The 21,811-nt window shown below is 32.7% G+C and overlaps 1 protein-coding gene across 2 annotated transcripts in view; it reads right to left on the reverse strand.

The window, feature by feature from the left end:
* Positions 1–208: 208 nt before the first annotated feature.
* LOC136834403 (carbonic anhydrase-related protein 10-like) overlaps positions 209–21,811 on the reverse strand; it is a 639,930-nt gene continuing 618,327 nt past the window's right edge. For both annotated transcript variants that reach the window (XM_067096964.1, XM_067096965.1), the window contains 3 exons: positions 4,039–4,081; positions 1,937–2,002; positions 209–1,004 (listed from right to left, as the gene is read on the reverse strand). In XM_067096964.1, the coding sequence (XP_066953065.1) occupies positions 1,980–2,002; positions 4,039–4,081 (66 nt within the window). In that variant the 3' untranslated portion in view covers positions 209–1,004; positions 1,937–1,979. The remainder of the gene's footprint in view (positions 1,005–1,936; positions 2,003–4,038; positions 4,082–21,811) is intronic.

Here is a 21,811-nt window from a genome sequence, read left to right on the forward strand (position 1 = left end):
TTATCACTATACTTATCTATCAGTCTAACCTATTGAGTGTTTGCAAAAGTGACATGTAATTTAACAAAAATCGTTTCATACACATACGTACCCTACAAACAACTATATACACACACATATATATATATATATATATATATATATATATATATATATATATATATATATATATATATATATATATATATATATATATTAATTTTGTCAGTGTTTAAAGTTATAATCGAAGGCATATCCAGTTGGCAATAACGTGGATTAGGTAAAAACGGAAAAAGCACATGAAAAAACACCAGGGCAATGAAAGACCGTTTTTTAGGGTAGCACTTGAAAACAAAAGTGCCAGTCCCCTTATTTCTTCAAACATTCCTTTAACAACGAAAAACTGAAATACCTATTCTTGTAAATCCTCCAACTTCAAAATCTAAACGTGAAATGAAGCCGTGTAACATTCATATACATCATGAATACCATAAATATAGACTACAGTATGTCAGTATCATCATTATGTACAACAGCAAGCTGTATTTTGGTGGCCTATGTTACCAGTAGCAAGCCAACGCTTCCACTAGTTTCAACATACAGTGCTTTCGTTTTAAGAAAAGTCACAAGCCACGCCCCGAAGAGATTCATTATTGCCAAAAGCTTCCAGACAGCCTACTATCAACCCATACTAATAACTTTTGCTTGGACATACTCGGCAACTATATCAAGGCTTGGGGGCCTGACCTTAACTTAAAAAATAAATCGCTTTAAAAGACATTATTTTCAGGTGTTGGAAGAACTTTGTGGTGCCAGTGTCAACGCTGATGATATCGCCATCAGCGTTATGAAAGAGCAGTGCCAGCTGGTGCATTGTCCAGCTGCCACAGCGGTTACAGATGTAAAAAGCAGAAGTACAGAAGATGTGGTGGGGGAGTACCAGTTGCAGCAGGTAAGCAGCATCGCCATCAGCACTAGGAGCAGCAGAAACAACATCAAGACGAGGACGGCTCTCTTGTCGCGTGCTTTGGGGTTAGAAAATAAACAAATGTAAGTGTTATGATTTTATTTTTTTATATATATATATATATATATATATATATATATATATATATATATATATATATATATATATATAATTTATATATATATTACATTATGATCATACTTATCTTCATCAAGTTATTCGGCAGGTATAAAACCAGAGAAAAAATAAATTACTAAATTGATGAACATACACCTGGATATCGAGTGCACTCTAAAGCAGATGAGAGAGAGAGAGAGAGAGAGAGAGAGAGAGAGAGAGAGAGAGAGAGAGAGAGAGAGAGAACTAAGCAAACTGGCCTGTTCAAGATATTAAACTGGATCCATCGAGCTCAAACATGAGAGAGAAAATCATAGGAAACTGTAATACAATATGTAACCTCCATGCAAGAGATGGACCGGCTTTTGCAAGTCATAGTTTTTAATTTGCTCTCATCCTTTTGTTACTGCAAACAAAAGTCTAATTAAAGGATTGACAAGAACATAATACTCAACAAGATTTTAATTCTGTTTTCTATGCAAGCTGCTAAAAAATGCATGCACCCTGTAGATAAAACGAATATGAATATCTTTCATTAATTTTTAAAATTAATGAAGATTTTATAAAAGTCAAATTCATTAATTTTCGAACGTATTATGATTTTCAGAAATTTACCTCTAAAATCTACCTAATCTTAAAAATTTTAATTTAAAAATAATTAACTTCTCAACGTCATATTTTTTTCAAATAACAAAATACACAAAATACAAGACTTTAAAATTCTATAACTGAAATTCTCATCTTTTAAGATTAAATTGGGAAATACACACGATATTCATCATCTTGTTTTAACCAATGTTAAAAAATTAATTCCTCAGAGTAATTTTTTTTCTCGTAACTAAAGAAGAATGCCATTATATTCTCTATACTCACCAGACAAGAGATTCAAGTAGCCATGTGAATCATATTATCATTATCATGACCCTAGCCAAGCTCCAGCTGAAAATATAATAATGTATAATGTATAATTGCTACATAAAATAATGTTCCAAAGTGTTTGTGTAACAGTAACTTGAGGATATTTACATGCATGTAAACCATTTTGTCTTCAGGTTGCAACCAATTACAGTATTGATAATACTGAGCTAGTTTACAGAACTGATCATTCTGAACTAAATTCAAGTTCTCATAAAACAATAACATGATGAATTAAGCTTTGCACCGGAGTATTCATAGCTTACACAAATTAAATAGAATTTCTTATAATATATATATATATTATATATATATATATATATATATATATATATATATATATATATATATATATATATATATATACACATATATCTTTTCCTGTAATACTACAGTGTAATATGAAAATAAAGAGGCCCATATAACATATTTAAACGTTGTTTTGCCATTCTTGACTCATGCTATATATATATATATATATATATATATATATATATGCTATATATATATACTATACACACACATATCTATATACACACACATACATATACATATATATATATATATATATATATATATATATATATATATATATATATATATAGATCAAATGTATAAGACAACGTTAACAACCGTTCAAAATGTATTTCTTCGAAATACAAATATGAGTGTTGTAAGTTTTCCATTCTAAGGAAAGATGGGATGGAAGTAATATTAGATAATAGAATGTATTTAAAGAAGACTGATCAAGATACGAATAAACAGAAACATTGGTCCAGCAGTCATTAACACACTGCACTACATTTCCAAAAATGTCTTGAAATAACACATGGAAACTTACATGCATTAAATTCTGTAAAGTAGTTATAATAATATAACGAAGTTTACGCATCATTATACGTAAATAATTTCTGTTTTACACGATTCTTATTCGCATTACTGAAAACCAACTTGAAAATTCTTTCACGAAGTATCCTCAGAATTTCCTTCTCTGTCTCCGAGAACTATGAGACAGGAACGAAAGGGAAAAGACATTTTGACATGTTCTTAATAAGTTACGTCAACTTTCTGACGTCTAGATTTGTTTCGTTGAGATACCTGCCGAGTTCTAAACTCCCTGGCATTCGAAGGAATCATATTGCGAAACTTATTTGAGCTCCAATTGAATGGTTGAGATTATTTATTGCTTTTGGAAATTTAATCTGTCAATATTTGAAAGAACTGTATCACGTGTGCTATGCAACTACAACAATTCACGATACCCTATGGGCTTCTCAGCGTGTGTATGAAATTTTTTAATAGGATTTAATTATGTATATATACATACCTATACAGACATTCAGATAAATAAATAAATAAATAAATATATATATATATATATATATATATATATATATATATACATACATACATATACATACATATGTATATATACATACTGTATGTATGTGTATATGTGTGTATATATATACATATATATGCATATGTCCGTATAATATATACATAATTCATATATACATGCATATATATATATATATTTTTTCATCGCAGACCTACTGAACACTAAACAATTTAAGCTTTACAATTGGGCCTGATTTTTGTCAAGTATACATTATGGAACTGTGTCGCGTTTTAACCCCCTAAAAGATGCAAATGTAGACAGAACTGAATCTGATGATGCTGGTACCATTTTGGTCTGCAACGTCTGGTTTCGGGTTACGTAAACACATTTTTCAACAACAGAAAACAACACTCTTGTTTCAGTGAACATTATACAAATGAAACCTAAGAGCCTTATGAAGTTACGGGCTGGTATTAACGAGGTAGTCGTATCAGAGATATTATTATTATTATTCAAAATAAATATTCAGACAAAAAAACTGAATAAAATCAAAATAAATATTCCGAGAAACAAACATAAAATCTAAAAGTACCAATGTATGCATTAAGAACATAATGAATAGTAATGTCAATCACTGACGTATTTGCCATTATCTCACACACTAACGTTTTAACAAAGAGAAATGTCACCTGGACAGAATTCCAGAGTAATTACTAACCTCTGTACACTAGTCTGGGATCCGACACTCGGCACTGTCCATCCTGTAGGAGAGAGAAGGGAGAAAATTAGGCTTGTTTAAAGATAAAGATATAGAGCACTGAAGATTCTCTTGATAAGGTACTAAAAGTTGCAAAATAACCTTTATAATTTGTCACTCAGGTATATATTTACGAAACCATGCTGGCTTAGTACTATCCCGGTGTCTATGTATTTTCAAAGTCAAAATAGCATATTGCAATTATTGCCTACTCAATTCATTATGTTATCCCACCTTCGCCAAAAGATTAAATGAGTGTACAAACCTAAAGAGTTAAGAGTATGCTTCTTGGATCTTCTAGAAATTCATCTATGAAACCTGTGTCCTCAACCTTTAAAAAATCGTGAATGAAAATAACTGAAACTTGAATGTCAAACGTCACGGAATGGTAAAGGCCGCGCATACCTTATGCTTTTCATTAAAAATAGTTTAGGTCTTAGCTGAGATTTAAAGCTTCAGTTAAAATACAATGGTTTCAAGTATCGAGCTTTCTATTCCAAGGAAACTAAAACTGAAATGATATAAAGGTAGTTCTCATGTAACCAGAAGAACGAATAAATGAAAAAGCAACTTGACAAATATATAAAAAAATGGCTAAAATGTATTCGGTAAAAAATTTATTCAATTCATTATTTAGACCTTCTTTACCCCTTGTCTGATCAAAATCCGTTTCGAAGACTCCTCTGCTGGGTGGAGTTCCCAGCACTTCACCTTATGACATTCACTGAACGGATCAGGTCATTTTAGGACAAGGACTAGTGCTGGCCTAAAGCCAGATTAATCTAAATTAGCAACTGCCCAACCAAAATCCAAGTTTGTTCACTAAACAATGAAATAATACTAAAATTTACAATCCACATCATTTCTCAACCTCGCTACAATTCAATTCTCCACAGCTTCTGTGAATGGAATATGATGCTTGCAATGCGAAGAGAGAACGAGAAAAGCAGAGAAAAACTAACTTGGTCCTCACATTTCTTACTTTCCTCTGAAACAACCTCGACCCAGACAGCGCACAGCCTTGTGATTTACTCTTTATTGTTCATAAGCCGTTCGCGTCGGTTTAAGGCCAATCTCATTCCAGCTAATCCAATAACGGTAATGCAACTGGTACTGGTACCTCAGGAACAGGAAACGCATTTTATTGAAAAGCAGTAGAGCCATCGATGCCGCAATAACGGAAAGGAAAGAAGTGGAAAATACTGCACAAAATTATGACAGCAACTTATTGTACAATGGATTCAAAGTCAACCTAAAGGATGTTTTTTTGCAATATGTGTGTATCTTGAAATAATAATAATAATAATAATAATAATAATAATAATAATAATAATAATAATAATAATAATAATAATAATAATTATTATTATTATTGTGTATTAATTATGTGTGTGTGTAATGTGTGTCAATCTCAAAAAGAAACACTTCTAATCGGATAACCTGCCTATAAGGTGTACCATACACTAAGTCCGATATGCAATGTTGAAAACTTCCAGCCTCTACAAATATATCTTCGTTAATTTTTTTTTCTTCCCTTTTTTTCTTAGCTTATCTTTTCTTGCGCAGTTTCCCTATACCCCAATGCCGGAAATGAAAAGTCAAAGTGCATGGAAGAGTTAGCAGCTGGATATATTTTCAAGTTACAAACTTTAAAAAGTAAGAAATATGTTACTATTTCTTTTACATTCTTCACGGGCCTATTGCATTCTTATGAAACGAGCAGTGAAGCTTCCATTAATTTAAATAACCATACGCGAACTAAAAAAAAAAACATGCTAGATAAATGTAGCTATATTATATTTGTATGAAAAAATACAGCTGAACATACATACATTAGAATATTCCTGTATACAAGCTAGGAAATATAACTGTTATATACATTTAGGCATGGGAACATATTACCTTAAATCAACATTACAAGCAGCCACATCCTTAACAGAAGCAGGAATAATATCCCACTTTTTTTATGGTAAAGGAAACTGGTTAATGCAACGGCGGTGCACGTCAGCGTAAAGATGCTGATCTAACGCTCTGTAAAGTCAGCACTTCTACCCGGGGTATAATGTAATGTAATGACTCACTAATATTCCATTTTTTATCTTGGTTGTGAGACCGAGAAAGACGCTGCTACCCAAATCATTTTCGGCCACAATACGCCATGAGATAGACATCAGGTAAAATAGAATTTCTTACTTCCATGTAACGAAACAGATTAAATAATTAAGGAAAACTAAATATTTGGTGAAGCTATATACCTTGAAAGTAAAACATGCTGTCATCAAACCTGCAATATTGATGATTTTGCGAATTTTACAGTGCTATGCGGAGGTTGATATTTAATTTCAACAACTAGCTGTAGTAAACATGCATGAATACTTGAGATTGGTAAAGTTAATAAACTGTATATAGGCCACAGACGGAGATTTTTCAAAGCTGGGAATAAGTACTAAGCCACTGACGATGCTGAAAGGCATTGACCCAGCTCAATCACGTTATGAGTACAAACTTGTAAGCATGAATGACACTTACGAAGGAGTCTATCACAAGAGCAAACACCTTTTTAACAGCAGCCTCAGTCATACCCTCATACCCACAATTTAGTCATTCAAAGAAACGATGCTATGTGTTTTTAAAGTTCACTCTGTTGATCGAATTCAGTCGTTTGTAGTTTTCTCGATCACAAATGATAAGCCCAACAACCAAAACACTGACTCCTTAAGCAGAACGAAGTAACTTTTGAATGATGGCTATGTAAATTGTAGTATTTAAAATTGCTGGTGAGAACAAAGTCTCAAAAACGTCAGTATTGTAAGTAAGGCAAACGTTTAAAAAATTCGAAAATTTGTTAATAACAGGCCTGATCAGATGAAAAAATTTCTGATTTCACAACTAAGTCAAAAAGGCTTTCAGTCTAATAAACGAATCACGGGGGTATATCCAGGGAAAATCTATTCTGTTAAATCGTCATGGGTCCAGTCATGCTTACTGAATCGATCTACCAGTCAACATGAGATCTTATTTCAGATTAATATGATTTTTCTGACATCAAGGCAAATCACTGTCATCACAGAAAAGGTTACAGTTATGCTTTTTATATATAAACAAAATATTCTGCGTTGGCATGTTAGGATACCAAATTGCAGGAAACATTTCTGAAAAAGAAGTTTGGCCAAGATAGTTAATAATGGCATATTAAAGTTTACATCTAAGTAACATTACACCTTATGGTGACAGTGTTTCCAAAACACAATCAAGTAAAATACTGAAGCAAAACTCTAACATCCCAATGAGAACGTCGCGGCCAAATTAAAGGCAAATATTCATACAACAATTTGTGGAACCCGCACAGAATCGCATCTGCTAGATTAAAAGGCTACATTTCTGGAGTCCGAAACTCGTGGCATTGACTTATTCAGGAAATCATGCTATTGTCTGATTTAGGGCCACAGTGCAGAACCACACAGAAAAATTAATATGGCAAATGAAAAAAAAAGAAAAATAAGAAACAGTTAATCAGGTTACTGCTGTAAGAAGAAACGAACTTTGGGGAAGAAAAATAATAATGAACGGACCATGTTAACAGTAAATTTGCAATTCAAAAGACTCACTTTGGTCGAAATCTTCCAAAATGAATAGCATTGCTTTGTAATGCATTAAGCATTTTCTAAAACTTCTCCCTGTAACTCTTACGGAATTAATCATGATTCAAGCTGTCGAAATGTACGCAATGAAAAATGACTTGTTTTCTTCACCTGCCCCATCCCCAACATTTCAGAAGTTTTCGTGTCTATTTATACATTCATTCTCCCTTTCCCCTCCCCACGAAAAATACTGAAAAATTACCAATACTAAATCAGCTTCCTAGAACAAAAAATTATTCAAACAAAATAAAAGCAAGATCGCATCCATTTCAATGTAAACTTTTCCAAGTGAAGCGGTGATCCAGACATGCAAATTTCATTAGGAAACTAAATTTTGCCAAAAAAGAAAGATTAAAAGGAAAATAAAATCTGGGATCTGCGTGTAATCCATCTTTATGTCTGTAATCAGAGGAATGTCTGCCTTTCAACCATCAAATATATATAATTATAGAATTATACGCCCCGCTGTCAATAGGACGTGCGTGTAATCGCGTCTTAATACTGTTATTTTCGTGTTACACGGACGGCTTCCGAAGTTCCTTTGCCATTTAAGTCTTTCATTTAACTCTATTATATTCCATAAGTAAAACATTGGTCTGTTTGACCTACTCTCACACTGCCACCTATATGGACGCCATCCTCCGCGCAAAGGGACACAGTAAACACTTTCGCATAAGATTTCTGGAGAAGTATCCATAAGGAAGTATTCTCGTGATGGGGAAGAAAAAAAAAAGCAGTCATCGTTCTGTGAAATTAATGCCACAAATCAGTTATTTTCATTCATACACGGGCACGATGAAGAAAGGTTCTTTTATTAGAGGTAATTCGGCGCACGGCTAAACAAAACGCATCGAGCTGCAGCGCCGATAACACATGCGATTTCACTCTTAAGTCAGTTTATGAAGACAATACTCGCGCAAATAGACATATGTGAACTCCGATTCGAGGTATATGGCCTTCTCATGCAGGAATATATCAGTTGCACATGAATAAGCACTTATAATAAGTATGTCTACGTATTGACATGCAATCATATACGCCGATACAAAACCATAAATACGTCTTTTTATCCCCACACGCACACACACACCCGCATACGCTTACATTTACATTCATACCTACTTTGCTTCTCTTTCTGTTTTAAAGATACGAAAAGTAAAATACGGAGAAAAAATCCGAATTATATCTGTATTTCAAATCTCTAACTACTGTGTAATCTTCTGCAAGCAGAAAATCCGTTGTTCGAAATAGTTATGTGCTGTAACTATTAAAACAAATTAAAATTCTTTGGGACATGCAAGAACTTTCAAGTGAAAATTATTTGATAAAAATAATACTTCGAAAAGTAGTCTTTTCATGAGAGAAAAGGGCGTATAAAACAGAATACTAAAGATGGGAATGGGCAAAAACACACTAATTGAGATGTGGGGACTGGCATTTTATATTCACATTCTCATCAACGAATGTCTCTAACCGCTGAAATGCCACACCAGGCATATCCAGGGACTTTCTTGTTGGAATTTTATTCTTATTACGAATAAAATTCCAGAACGAACAACTGTTTTTATGTACTACATAGTATTCAAGTCTTGTTACTGCTCTTTATGGGGGTGAATCTTTTTCTTTCAGCTATTATTACAATTTTTTTTGTTCAGCGCCTTATTCTTATACAATACTCACTAAACGTTTCCGAAAATATGTTACTCTCTTTTTTTCTCTCTCTCTCTCTCTAATGAAGAGGAACAGTTTTAAATGTACTGTTTCTTGATGCATGACTGGCTTCGAGAAGCCACTGGTATTTATCCCATGTACGTATGTATGGATGTATGTATATGTATGTGTATTTTTATTTATGTATATGCATACACACATATATATACATATATAAAATGTATGAATGTATGTATGTATGTATGTATGTATGTATGTATGTATGTATGTATGTGTACACGTGTTACAAACACAGTTCTCAGCTGTAATGATGGAAATGGATTAATTTCAGTTCTACGGTCGAGGTTTGGTGTTGTTAACGTCATTCTTGACAGTAGGATACCCTTAGACTGTCATATCTTACATGTATTTCAAAATAATATGTATTATTACTTGCATTTAGTTAATACTAAAGGGATTTTAAAGGTAATTCTGACGTAAATGATACTGAGAGAAAATGATATGGAAACTTGAATTTGAAAAGCTTTGTTCTGAAACAATATAGGAGACAATTGCTTTTAATCTTAAAGCTACACCGTTATTATGATTGTTTTTGATAATTGTATATAATCTTTCTAAACAAAAATAAATGTAAACTATCCAGGTTTAGGAAAGGGAAAGTTAAATAAAAGAAAGCATAAAAATCGAGGTACCGGATTTTTGTGAAAAATGAACAGTACGGTAAAAGTATTTGTGAAAGAAAGAAAAAGCGAGGTGAAAATAAGCATATCTGAAAACGGAAAGAAAGGTGAAAATAAGCATTTCTGAAAAAAGGAAAGAAAGGTGAAAAACAGTATTTGTGAATAGGGAAAAGGAAGGTACAAGAGAGCATTTGTGGAAAACAGGGAAAACAAGGTATATAAGAAAACATTTGTAAAAAACGGCGAAGCTTGGGGTACAAGAATGATTTGTGAAAAATAGTGAAAGCGAAATGCATGAGTGTTAGTGGGAAAAAAAAAAAACGGCCCAGTATAAGAGCGGTAGAATAAAATTCAGAACACAGAATGTCAGCCAACCCTTTCGTTTTATATTTCCAAACCTCTTCAGCTTCCAAGAAGTCTACAATAAAAATGGAAAGGCTGCGGACACTCACGTAACAATTTCCTGTGAGATACAAGAGACTTCCATGCCCTCAGGTGAATTTTGATACATTATGCTACAAGTGATTTCCTTTCGTTCCTGTCCTAAGATAACATATTTTTATGTGTGTGCTTGGCGAATCTTAAGTATCTTTTATCTAAATATTTTCTCTTTCTTACAAGTGCAAAGCGATAAAAGTTATAACCTTTCGGGTTAGTTCACTCTGAACACTAAAAAAACAAAATCATACCTTGATCTTCCTCAGAAGTTTATATCATTTAGAGAGAAGGCTGGAAAAAGCTGACCAAGGAAGGGGGACCGGTTGAACATTAGGGTATAAATTGGGCCGATGGGCCGTTTAATCATACTTTTACCATCGTGTTTAAGAGTAATACCGGACGTCTATTTTTCTGACTGACGAATATATCAGGGGGAGAGGAGCAGGTGAAGAGGGGCCAAGCGTAGTGTACCCGAATTTCTGTTCATTAAATATTTTCCTTCTTCCTTTTCTATTTAGTTTTTGCAGGAAGTATATTAGCAACTCCTAATCCGATATATAAGGTTACTTGTGGCTTAACATTTGAGAGTAAAGTTTTCGCGTAAAAATATTTGGTGCAATACACACACACACACTCATATATATATATATATATATATATATATATATATATATATATATATATATATATATATATATATATATATATATATAAAACATTTTTTTTGAAGCTGTATATCGGCCCTCGTTTCTCTTCAACATTCGTCGAGTTGCCGCTTCTCATATCTGCTATATAATAATGAGTAATCTTCGTATAACTCGGTTCAGTCACTGTTTCACAGCCAAGCTTTAGAATTCTCTCGAAGCTTCCGTTATTCCTTATTCCTATAATCTTTCATCTTTCGTGATTCAGTAAAGCTAAATTTTCTCAGCGATTAGGTTCTATCTTTTTTTTTTATTATTATTATTAGGCAGTGTATTAATTACCAGAAATGTAGTGTGACAGGTTTAAGAAACTGAAATACCACCACAAAGGAAGGAAAACATAACGCTGTAAAAGTGACGAGAGAGAGAGAGAGAGAGAGAGAGAGAGAGAGAGAGAGAGAGAGAGAGAGAGAGAGAGAGAGAGCAAACGAAATTTTCGTTCAAGTTTAATGGGTTTGGGTGTAAAATTTTGAGAATGCTATTAATGAATTGTCTAAAAGAGTTTCAAAGATTATCACAATCCTTCTGAGGAACTCTTTCGTACAGTTCAGACTGAGATTTTTTCGTTTTGCCCATCAATCATTCAACACACACACACACACCCACACACACACACACACACACACACACACACACACACACACACACACATATATATATATATATATATATATATATATATATATATATATATATATATATATATATATATATGGTGCTTGTTAAATGATTTTAATCCACAAGCTATTTCCAATTGCATAACAGAGAGTGAACCATATTTGCAATGAACATTTCAAGTTTGAAAATCTAAAGTTCCTTTGATGGTAACGTATACAGTAGACGGGTAACTTTTCAGGAACATGATAAAGGTATCTGCGAGGCATGAAGTAAAATGGAGGAAATTTAGAAAAATAATTTTTAGTACAAGGGATATTGCTGTGCGCATTGTAGACATTTCTAAAATTAGTTTCTAGAAAAATTTTACATTCTGGTACTTCTGAAGTAGACAGAAAATGTAATGATATCAGCAATAACAATAATAATAATAGTATGAAAAAGTTTAAACCTATTCCCTTTTCCAAGGCTCCAATAACGTGAAATCTCTGAAAATAATATTGCTAATAGCAGTACTAAAAGTAACGATAAAAAAAAGGTGAACAACGAAAAAAACTAAATCCATTGACCAAGTTTTTATCGATTTCCAATAGTGGCCTAATTGTCAACCATGACCACGTAGGTTCGGAGGCTACTTCCCCGAATTCCAGCATGGTGGGGGGAGGGGGTGGGGGGTTAAGCTGACATTTTGTACAACTTCGACTTGGCAACTGGGCCAATTTCCTGCAATTACGGGACTGGAGTTTACAGTGGACCGGCCTGTCTACCGACCATTTCTCTGCCCCGTCCTCCTGCAATCGTGCTGACTATTAACTTGATAGGAGTTATGATGTCTGAGCCATAATAGAGGGGCCTGTAAGGCTCGAGGATGCCCTGGTGAGTGTCTGTCTGTGATTGCTTCATTATGATGTGAGTGTTTATTCGTGTGATTACCTTTTAGTGACGACCTACCCCTTGTGCGTGGTTGCAATGGCTCTTAACAAAACAATGGATTTTATTCGGCATTATAGAAGGGTCACTGAAATATAGTACACAAGTTGGCCTCGATTTTCATTAGTAAAGTTATATATTACGTTTACTTTATGTTACATCTATTCATTTATTCCTCTTGGAAACCATCAAACAGTAAAATGATAATTTAAATATGAGCAAATTTTCATGCATGAAAAATGACAAAATATTTCATTGAAAATTTTTAATTTCTTTGCCAACAATTGGTTATTGTCCTTGGTCATATACTGAAATGCTGGCATTATTACAATTAATATGATTATTACGTAAATTTAAACCTCAGAGTAATTCTTCTGACGAAACATATTAAGATTTCTACAGAGAGCTTTCGAAAGCCTACTCACCTGCCTTTGCCACTGGTATTTGGGGTGAGCTTTGCACATTAATTTTTACACATCTTGAGAAAAATTGTGCAGAGTCTTATTTCAGTTTAATATTAATAATAATAATAATAATAATAATAATAATAATAATAATAATAATAATAATAATAATAATAATAATATTATTATTATTATTATTATTAATATTAATGTGTGTGTGTATATTAATATTATTTTGACCAAATATGAGTGGATTTTAATTTAATCGCACTTATCAAGAAATTAAAAATAATTTTATTTAGAGTTTACTCTATCTTTTTAATAATTGCTTTATCAGGATCTACAGTATATGAACTGCCAGTAACTGGCCGATGTTCTTTATGCATTGGAGAGGAAAGTAATAGCAAGCTACGGTAGTTTTATTTAGGAAGAATTCACTGTAACATTTGCAGAGTAACTAAGCTGGTAAGTGAAATATGGCGCTCATCTTCCGTGGAGTTTTCATTTTCTAGGAGACTACAGTACTCTCGTCTTTCGGAGTGGGCATGAGAGAAACGTGGCCTAGAACAATACTAACAATGATTTTCTCTACGGTTGAAAACTCTACGGAAGATGAGCGCCATATCTCACTTGCCAACATACTAAGCTGTAACTGGTACAGGGTGTTCTTCCTAAATAAAACTACCCCAGCTTGCAATTCTTTTCATCGCCAAAGTAAAACGAACTTCGCTGAGTTACTGGCACTGCAAAAAAAAGCAATTATCTGAAATATTGAGGAAACTGTATAAAATGAAGCAGATGATGCACTATCTCTTTCCATCTGTGCTTAAAGGAGCGTGTTTACGGTGTTATTACGGTTATTATTATTTTAAACGTACCAACATAACTGCATAATACATAAGTGTCGCTCATACTAGCTAGTTCACCAGGTCCGACTAAGTCACGCAGTCATCACAATCATTCGTGTCAAAATGTCAGACTTCATTGCAAATGTTCATGGACTAAAAATTAAAGTTACTGACGTGATTCGAAAAGTTATCTGAAATATATATATATATATATATATATATATATATATATATATATATATATATATATATATATAGATATATATATATATATATATACATACATACACATACACATACACACACACACACACACACACACATATATATGTATATATATATATATATATATATATGTATGTGTGTGTGTGTGTGTGTGCATGTGTGTATACGTGCGTGTGCGCGCACAACGTAGAAAAAACTTACATTTGGAGGAACAATTCGCAAGCAAGAGAATGAGTAAGTTTATTTCGCAAGTCCTCTGAAAGGATACATATGATTCCGGACGAAAAGAAAAGGGAAACTGCAAAGAATGCTTATACCTATTATTCTTTATTTTTTTTTTCTTACGTTTAGTGGGAAACTTACGGCATAACTGTAAATGGATCTGAAACTTTTGAAATGGACTCGGTTTAGAGGAAGATGAAAGAGGTAAGGCATTCAGGCTTGGAAACTCAATTAAACATAAAAAACTTCTATCATTTTAATGAAAGAAATATGAAGAGGAGAGATGGCCGCGTGTTTCTTAGTCGAAATTTTTAAAAAGTTGGTAATCTGAAAACCTGTTTCATAGTTGAAAAATTTTCCTCCTGTTTAATTATTTCTTTTTTATACAAAACTAAATCTCTTGGAAAGGTGGGGATAATTTATTCATCCTATCTAGGGAAAATATAGCGAAGTTTGCTCTCAAAGGAGATGTTTATCGTCACAATTTGCCCAATCAAAATCTTGCTTGTTTTGCGGAAACACTGGACTATTTCTCCAACTCACCCGAAATGGCCGAAGTAGAGACATGAACGAACACCAGTTTTAGAGACCTATACTATATTTGGAATAAATAGGAGTAAAATCCCAAAAATAAAATAAAATTCGTAACTATACTAAACATTTTGTGCTGGACGCCACTTACTCGTAGTAACAAATCAATCAAAATTATGCACACATATATCCAGGCCGGATTTATGAAATCCGCTGTTTTGCATTTCACATGGAGTAGTATCCCTCTTCCCCTCTCTTCTCTCACTGTAACCGAAGTCTACCAAAATGACCAGCATTTTCATACTCAAAATTTTCGCCGTGAATAAAAGTTTTCTTGTTTTTTTTCCGTCGTCGAGTAGTGTTCTCTTCTGATATGAGAGTATGTTAATCCAGTGGATTTACATAACACTGCGTTATGATTTACATGTACATACATTTCTCGGAGAGAAGCACATGCTATGCGCTTGAAGAGTGGTGAAGCACGTGTTGTCGACTAGCATTTTCTTGCTAAATTGTTTGTTTGATTTATCTGTTTTAGTTCTGTTTTTCAAAAGGAATTCATATCAATGTGCTTTTGAATTCATATCAATGTGAGTGAGTGTGTGTGTGTGTGTGTGTGTGTGTGTGTGTGTGTGTGTGTGTGTGTGTGTATGACCACAAGCCTGTAATTTGTAATTATGCATATCCTACTTCTGGTTCAATCCCTCTGTTGGAGTGATTTCATTCTTCCACAGAGAGATACTTTTTACTCCTCGAACATGAAAAATTTACCGAAAATCCGTACAACAACAATTAGAATAAATTAATAACAATATCACTCAAACACAGCAGCAAATACGTTTGATGCAACTGGCGTAAAAAAACAAAAGGAAAGGTCGAAAGAAACCTAATTGCACTGAACCAGCACAATATGCTCGGATTACTCAGGTATTGAAACGTGTCTATAAAATGTAAGCATCGCCAAGGAGTAATACCTCCGGGCTTTCAATTGCTGAATGCAATAAACCAAATGCAAGTGAATTCTGATATTTCGTCGTATATCACACGAGCATTTATGAAGGAAACGGTTCGTAATTTATGTTTCATCATACACGCATTTAACACACCAACCCGGCACGATGACAAAACAATGAAGTGAAGTATGATAAATGATCGACATTTATATTTATATATATATATATATATATATATATATATATATATATATATATATATATATATACATACACACATATGCAGTAAGTATACGAGCGGGTGAACGGAAACCATAAACTTTTTATTTGTGATTTACACACACACATACAATTACACACACACATATATATAGTATATATATATATATATATATATATATATATATATATATATATATATATATATATATATATATATATATGTATATATATATATATATATAACCCCACAATCAAAAGTCTGCAAGAGTAGATAATGATAAAATATTCTCTTGAGAAAATCTAAATATATATCACAAATATATGAGACATGTTCTGACAGAGGAATTTCATATAATTGCACAATAAAATCAAGATATCTGTGCATCCGTAAACCTCGCCCCAGAGTCGTTATAACTCCATACATATGGTCACCACAGAACCCATCCTTCATTACTTACGTTACCGAAAAATTCTTCGAAACTTAGTTTATTTAGCAATACATCTTTTTACAGTCTAAATTCTCCCTCCAGTATCCGTTTCGAAAAGGCTTCGCGTATTTCGATATTGCAATTGAAAATGCTCAAAATAGATTAAAATGAAACTGACTATGGAAATCAACCAGGTCCTGTGCTTCGAGGTCTTCGATACCTTACCAGTGATTCAGCTCTTATTAAATACATATGGATTGAGAAGAATCTTTTTCGGAACTGATTAAGTCGCAAATTGGAATATCGTGGTTGCAAGGTGAACATTTCGGGATTGAAAATTATATACTGTTCAAAGTGTATATATTGGACTCAGAGCAAAGTTCAGCTGTAGAAAAAATTAACACGACTGAACAGGAAGGTTCACATGCTGAAATAAGTAGAAGGTGGTGGAAACAGAGACAGATAATAAAGATATCGAGAACGATGGTGGAAAAAATATATTGTTTACATATTGCTTTCGTGCCTGAAATCAGTCATTCGCTCACTCACTCGCAGACACATACACACGCACATGTGTATGTATGTGTTTGTGTGAGTGAGTGATTTCTGCCATGAATGCAATATTTAACCAACATATTTTTTCATCATCTTTATCGATATCATTATTATCTGCCTCTCTGTATCCACCACTTTGTATTTATTTCAGCATGTGAACCTTCCTATTCAGATGTGTCATTTTCTTTCTATAATTGAACTGTGATCTAAGTTCCATATATACACTTTGAAGAGTGTTTAATTTTCAAGCCCAAAATACTTACTTTGCATCCACGATATTCCAATTTGCGACTTGAACTTTTGCATACACCCTGCTACCTTCCTTGCGTCACCTGTTCTGTGATTTATCATTTTCCTCATTCGTTATATTTACACCCAGACACCAAATATGACTCAACCTCTTCCACTCTTTTAACATCCACACTGACATGTATTGTACATCAGTTCACACACACACACACACACACACAGAGAAAGAGAGAAATAGAGTCCAAGTGACTTTTATAGTCCTTTTAATAGCAAAAAGTATTGGCACCTATAAACAAATAAAACCTTGTTTAAATATTAATGCATATTATCAGAGAATAACAGAGCATGCCATGTTCCTCTCACTTCCTTTCTTTCCCACCGAAACAGTAGCCACCAATTTTCAATATACAGCAAACCCATTAGAAGCAATCCACTTAATCCGTAATTTATTGAATGATTACACATATCTCATGGTGATGGAAATATTATAGGGGTGTAATTAATTCCATTACCAGAAGGCTCTCATGAAATTACAATTTTATTACGCTGTAGGTGCTGATAACTTGTTTAGCTATTTATTAGCATTTCGTAAATTCTATGAGAATTAATAACACCCCAATTCAGTATTTTGGGAAACTGATGAGCCGGGTGTCTATTAATTATTGGGTTAACAGACACATAAACATCATGCACACACATACGCACACACATACTGTATATAGATAAAAACTATATATATATTAATTTATGTATATATATATAAATATATATATATATATATATTAATATATATATATATATATATATATATATATATATATATATATATATATATATATATATATATACACACAAAAAAGGTACTTTGTGGAAATTGTGGAAATTGGAAGCTCAAGAGTAACACTAATCATTTTCTACGCCATTTACCTCTTCATTAGGAACCCTTCCTTCTTCTGTAATTCTACGAATATTGATCAATTCATTGGAAGGTTTGACATTTAAAAGAAATTTTTGCTATTAATGCAACTGAATAACTTTCCGCAAGGTGCGGCTGTCTCTGCCTCCCTAGGCCCCTCCCCACCTTCACCCTTGGGAAACCAATTTCTATGCATACCGCAATATATGCCAAATGGCCTTTTCTAGTTATACATGAAGAGTCGTAAGTCAAACTTGCTTAAATTTTTTTCATAAAGCTGTAAATCCCGAAGGATTGTTTACATTCATATTTAGTAAATGTGAGGCAATATGTTGGATTCTGAAACTGTTATTTTGATACTTGGTCTATTAGATTGCCATTTTGCCAAGCACGGCTGTTAACTTACGATTTTCTGCAGTTATACATCTCTTTTTCAATCCTATGTATAAATGCGACATTAAAATTGGTCCGACATTTGAACAGACGCTTTCACTCTCACTCATCCGGTCATCTGTCGGCTCTTGACCAGCCTCGTTTCTCCTTTACCTTTTTATCTTTGTTTTTCCCTTTTTCTGTTCATCCCTCTCTGTTCTGATCCTTTTCATCGTTCTGTTTTAATCCGACGCCTATTGCTGTCCATGACACTGCTCTTTTCTCTCCCTATCTCGCAAGTCCTTTTCAACATTTCACCCAATATCATTCCGTTTAAGAAAAAAAAAGGGATGCTGGGAATAAAAGTTCTCGCTCTGAAGGGCAGAAACAAGTAAAAACAATATACAAACGTTATCGCAGCCCCTTTCCTTTACGTCGAGGGGGATAGATGAATAAATGCATATGTGCACGTTTTCTACGTTCGTGTATTTATTATATATATATATATATATATATATATATATATATATATATATATATATACATACATACATATACATACATATATCTACATTTACACACACACACACACACATATATATATATATATATATATATATATATATATATATATGTATATATATACACACCAATAGGTTTACCCTTACAATAAAGGGGAAAGATCTTGTACTCAGTTGTTTCCATTCATCTTCGGCATCATCTCGGCTACTATATTTAATATCAAGTTAAGCTCCCAAGTAGAAGTTATCTAATGGAGATTTTAATCACAAAAGTTACAAGTCTTCGCCCGGCCAAAGACTAAATCTATCTCCAGATATCGCTGTTTAAATTCGGCTATATATATATATATATATATATATATATATATATATAATATATATGTGTGTGTGTGTGTGTGTGTGTGTAGTGCAATTACGCATGCGTGCTTGAGTGCGTTTGTCATTATAACCTTCTGCCTTACTAGAGAAAAGTGTTCGGATATGTATTTATGAGTTTGTGTTTGTATGTGAGTTGATGAAATATGTTAGTGGACAGTTGCAAGAAAACTTACAAAATGAAAGCAAAAATCTGTACGTGGCATATATCATCGTTGAGGATAACTGGGACAATCAAAGGCTTGTAGTAATGTGAAGCAGAAAACGAAGGCTAAATTCGTGAGGGCGTTGTAAATGGAATTCTAAATGTTAAATGTGCATTATATAATTTTGGATGGTGGTTGTGGGGAGAAGTTGCAGAGACGGCTAAAGTTGTTCTGAAGTTTTTGTCGCAGAAGAAAGCTGAAAGTGAATGTTAAGTGCGTGGGCTAAATGAAGCCAAGAAGATCTGAAGGATGTTAGCATGGTATGAGGAAGAACGGATATCATAGGCTGAGGAATTGTAACGGATAATGAGGCAATATAAAAAAAATAGATCTGACAAGACGCCTGGAAGGTTGCAGAAACTCTGCCAAAGCTGAAGAGGAGCAGAGTAAAGGTGCATGATTAGGTAAATCTGAATTGAATGAAAGGAAAAAAGGTGGAATATGATGAAGTAAAAGATATGTACATTTAAGCATGAAGGGTTAACGACATTATATACTTTAAATGATAGTTTTTACATGAAACACCTAACGCTGTCGAAGATTTGGAGGATTTGTTTTTGATACAGAATATAAGGTGTTTATATATATATATATATATATATATATATATACATATATACATATATATATATATATATATATATATATATATATATATATATATATATATATATATATATATATATATATATATAAAGAAAAAAATAGCTTATTGAAAAGGTCACAGTCTGGAAGACTTTCTGATAAGCAGAAGACCTTGAATATGGCGGGATACTTGGCTGTACAAGTTTAACATGTGAAGAACAAAGTATATTTGCACGAGTGTCGACTAGCTGCTAATGAAGAAGTTGCATGCAAGATACTGAAGGTTTTAGTGTTAGGGAGTAACTTTGAATTTAGTAATCACGGTAAGAAATATTTCCCTAAAACCAGCCATATATACGAGTATGAAAACAAACTTGATGGGCACACATAAAAATACATACACACATCCACAAAAACACATGCATATATATATACATATATATACATGTATGTATTTATGCATATATATATATATATATATACATATATATACATGTATATATTTATATATATATATATATATATATATATGCATGTGTGTTTGTGTGTGCATATGTGTCCTGCATCTATATGCATATATATATATATATATATATATATATATATATATATATATATATATATATATATATATATATATATATATAATTTATATAAGATAAATAAACAAGTGGAATAACTTGAGAGGTGCGAGTAGCCCAGCCTAGAAATATCAATTTCCAATGACTGATGCAGAGTGTGCTATTCGGCCTTTTATATGAGGGGTCATTATAGTCCGTAATCAATATTCGGTTAAGCCAGATGCCGATAATCAATTCTCGGCCTAATTAAGGCTTTGATTCCGGGGTCCGTAAATGGCCTTATTCTGGTGCTGGAATTATGGTTTAACCATTTCTCGGCTATCCCAGCACTTTCTTTTATTTTATTAGTAAAAAAATACTTTTGACGCTTGTGGAAATATTGAATATAGAGGAATGTAATATTATCTGCAATAAACATAAAGAGAAATCACGATGGAATATTACGTTATATTATATATATATATATATATATATACTATATATATATATATATATATATATATATATATATATATATATATTATATATATGTAAATCTGACTATAATAGGAAGGTTATTTATTTTGGTAAAAAGAGCCTCGGCATGACAGAGACGGTAGTATGAAGTATATTTGTGTAACAAAAATAAATGAGTTGTGCTTTTAAAACTCATCGAAATATCAATTAAGAAATCAATGTTTTATCTATATTCATGCGTTTTTATCATCCCCAGTGTTAAAACCCAATTCAACCACTCCAAATTTTTTTTTTTTTTTACTTTACTTGGCGTGTCGATTTTAAAACTTTTTTTTTTTTTAATGGAGCTACAAAAGTCTGTCTTGTTACGTGGGATTTAAGAATAGTTTATTCATACAAGTTTTTT

Source organism: Macrobrachium rosenbergii, chromosome 53 (assembly GCF_040412425.1).
Source record: "Macrobrachium rosenbergii isolate ZJJX-2024 chromosome 53, ASM4041242v1, whole genome shotgun sequence".
Taxonomy (NCBI): domain Eukaryota; kingdom Metazoa; phylum Arthropoda; class Malacostraca; order Decapoda; family Palaemonidae; genus Macrobrachium; species Macrobrachium rosenbergii.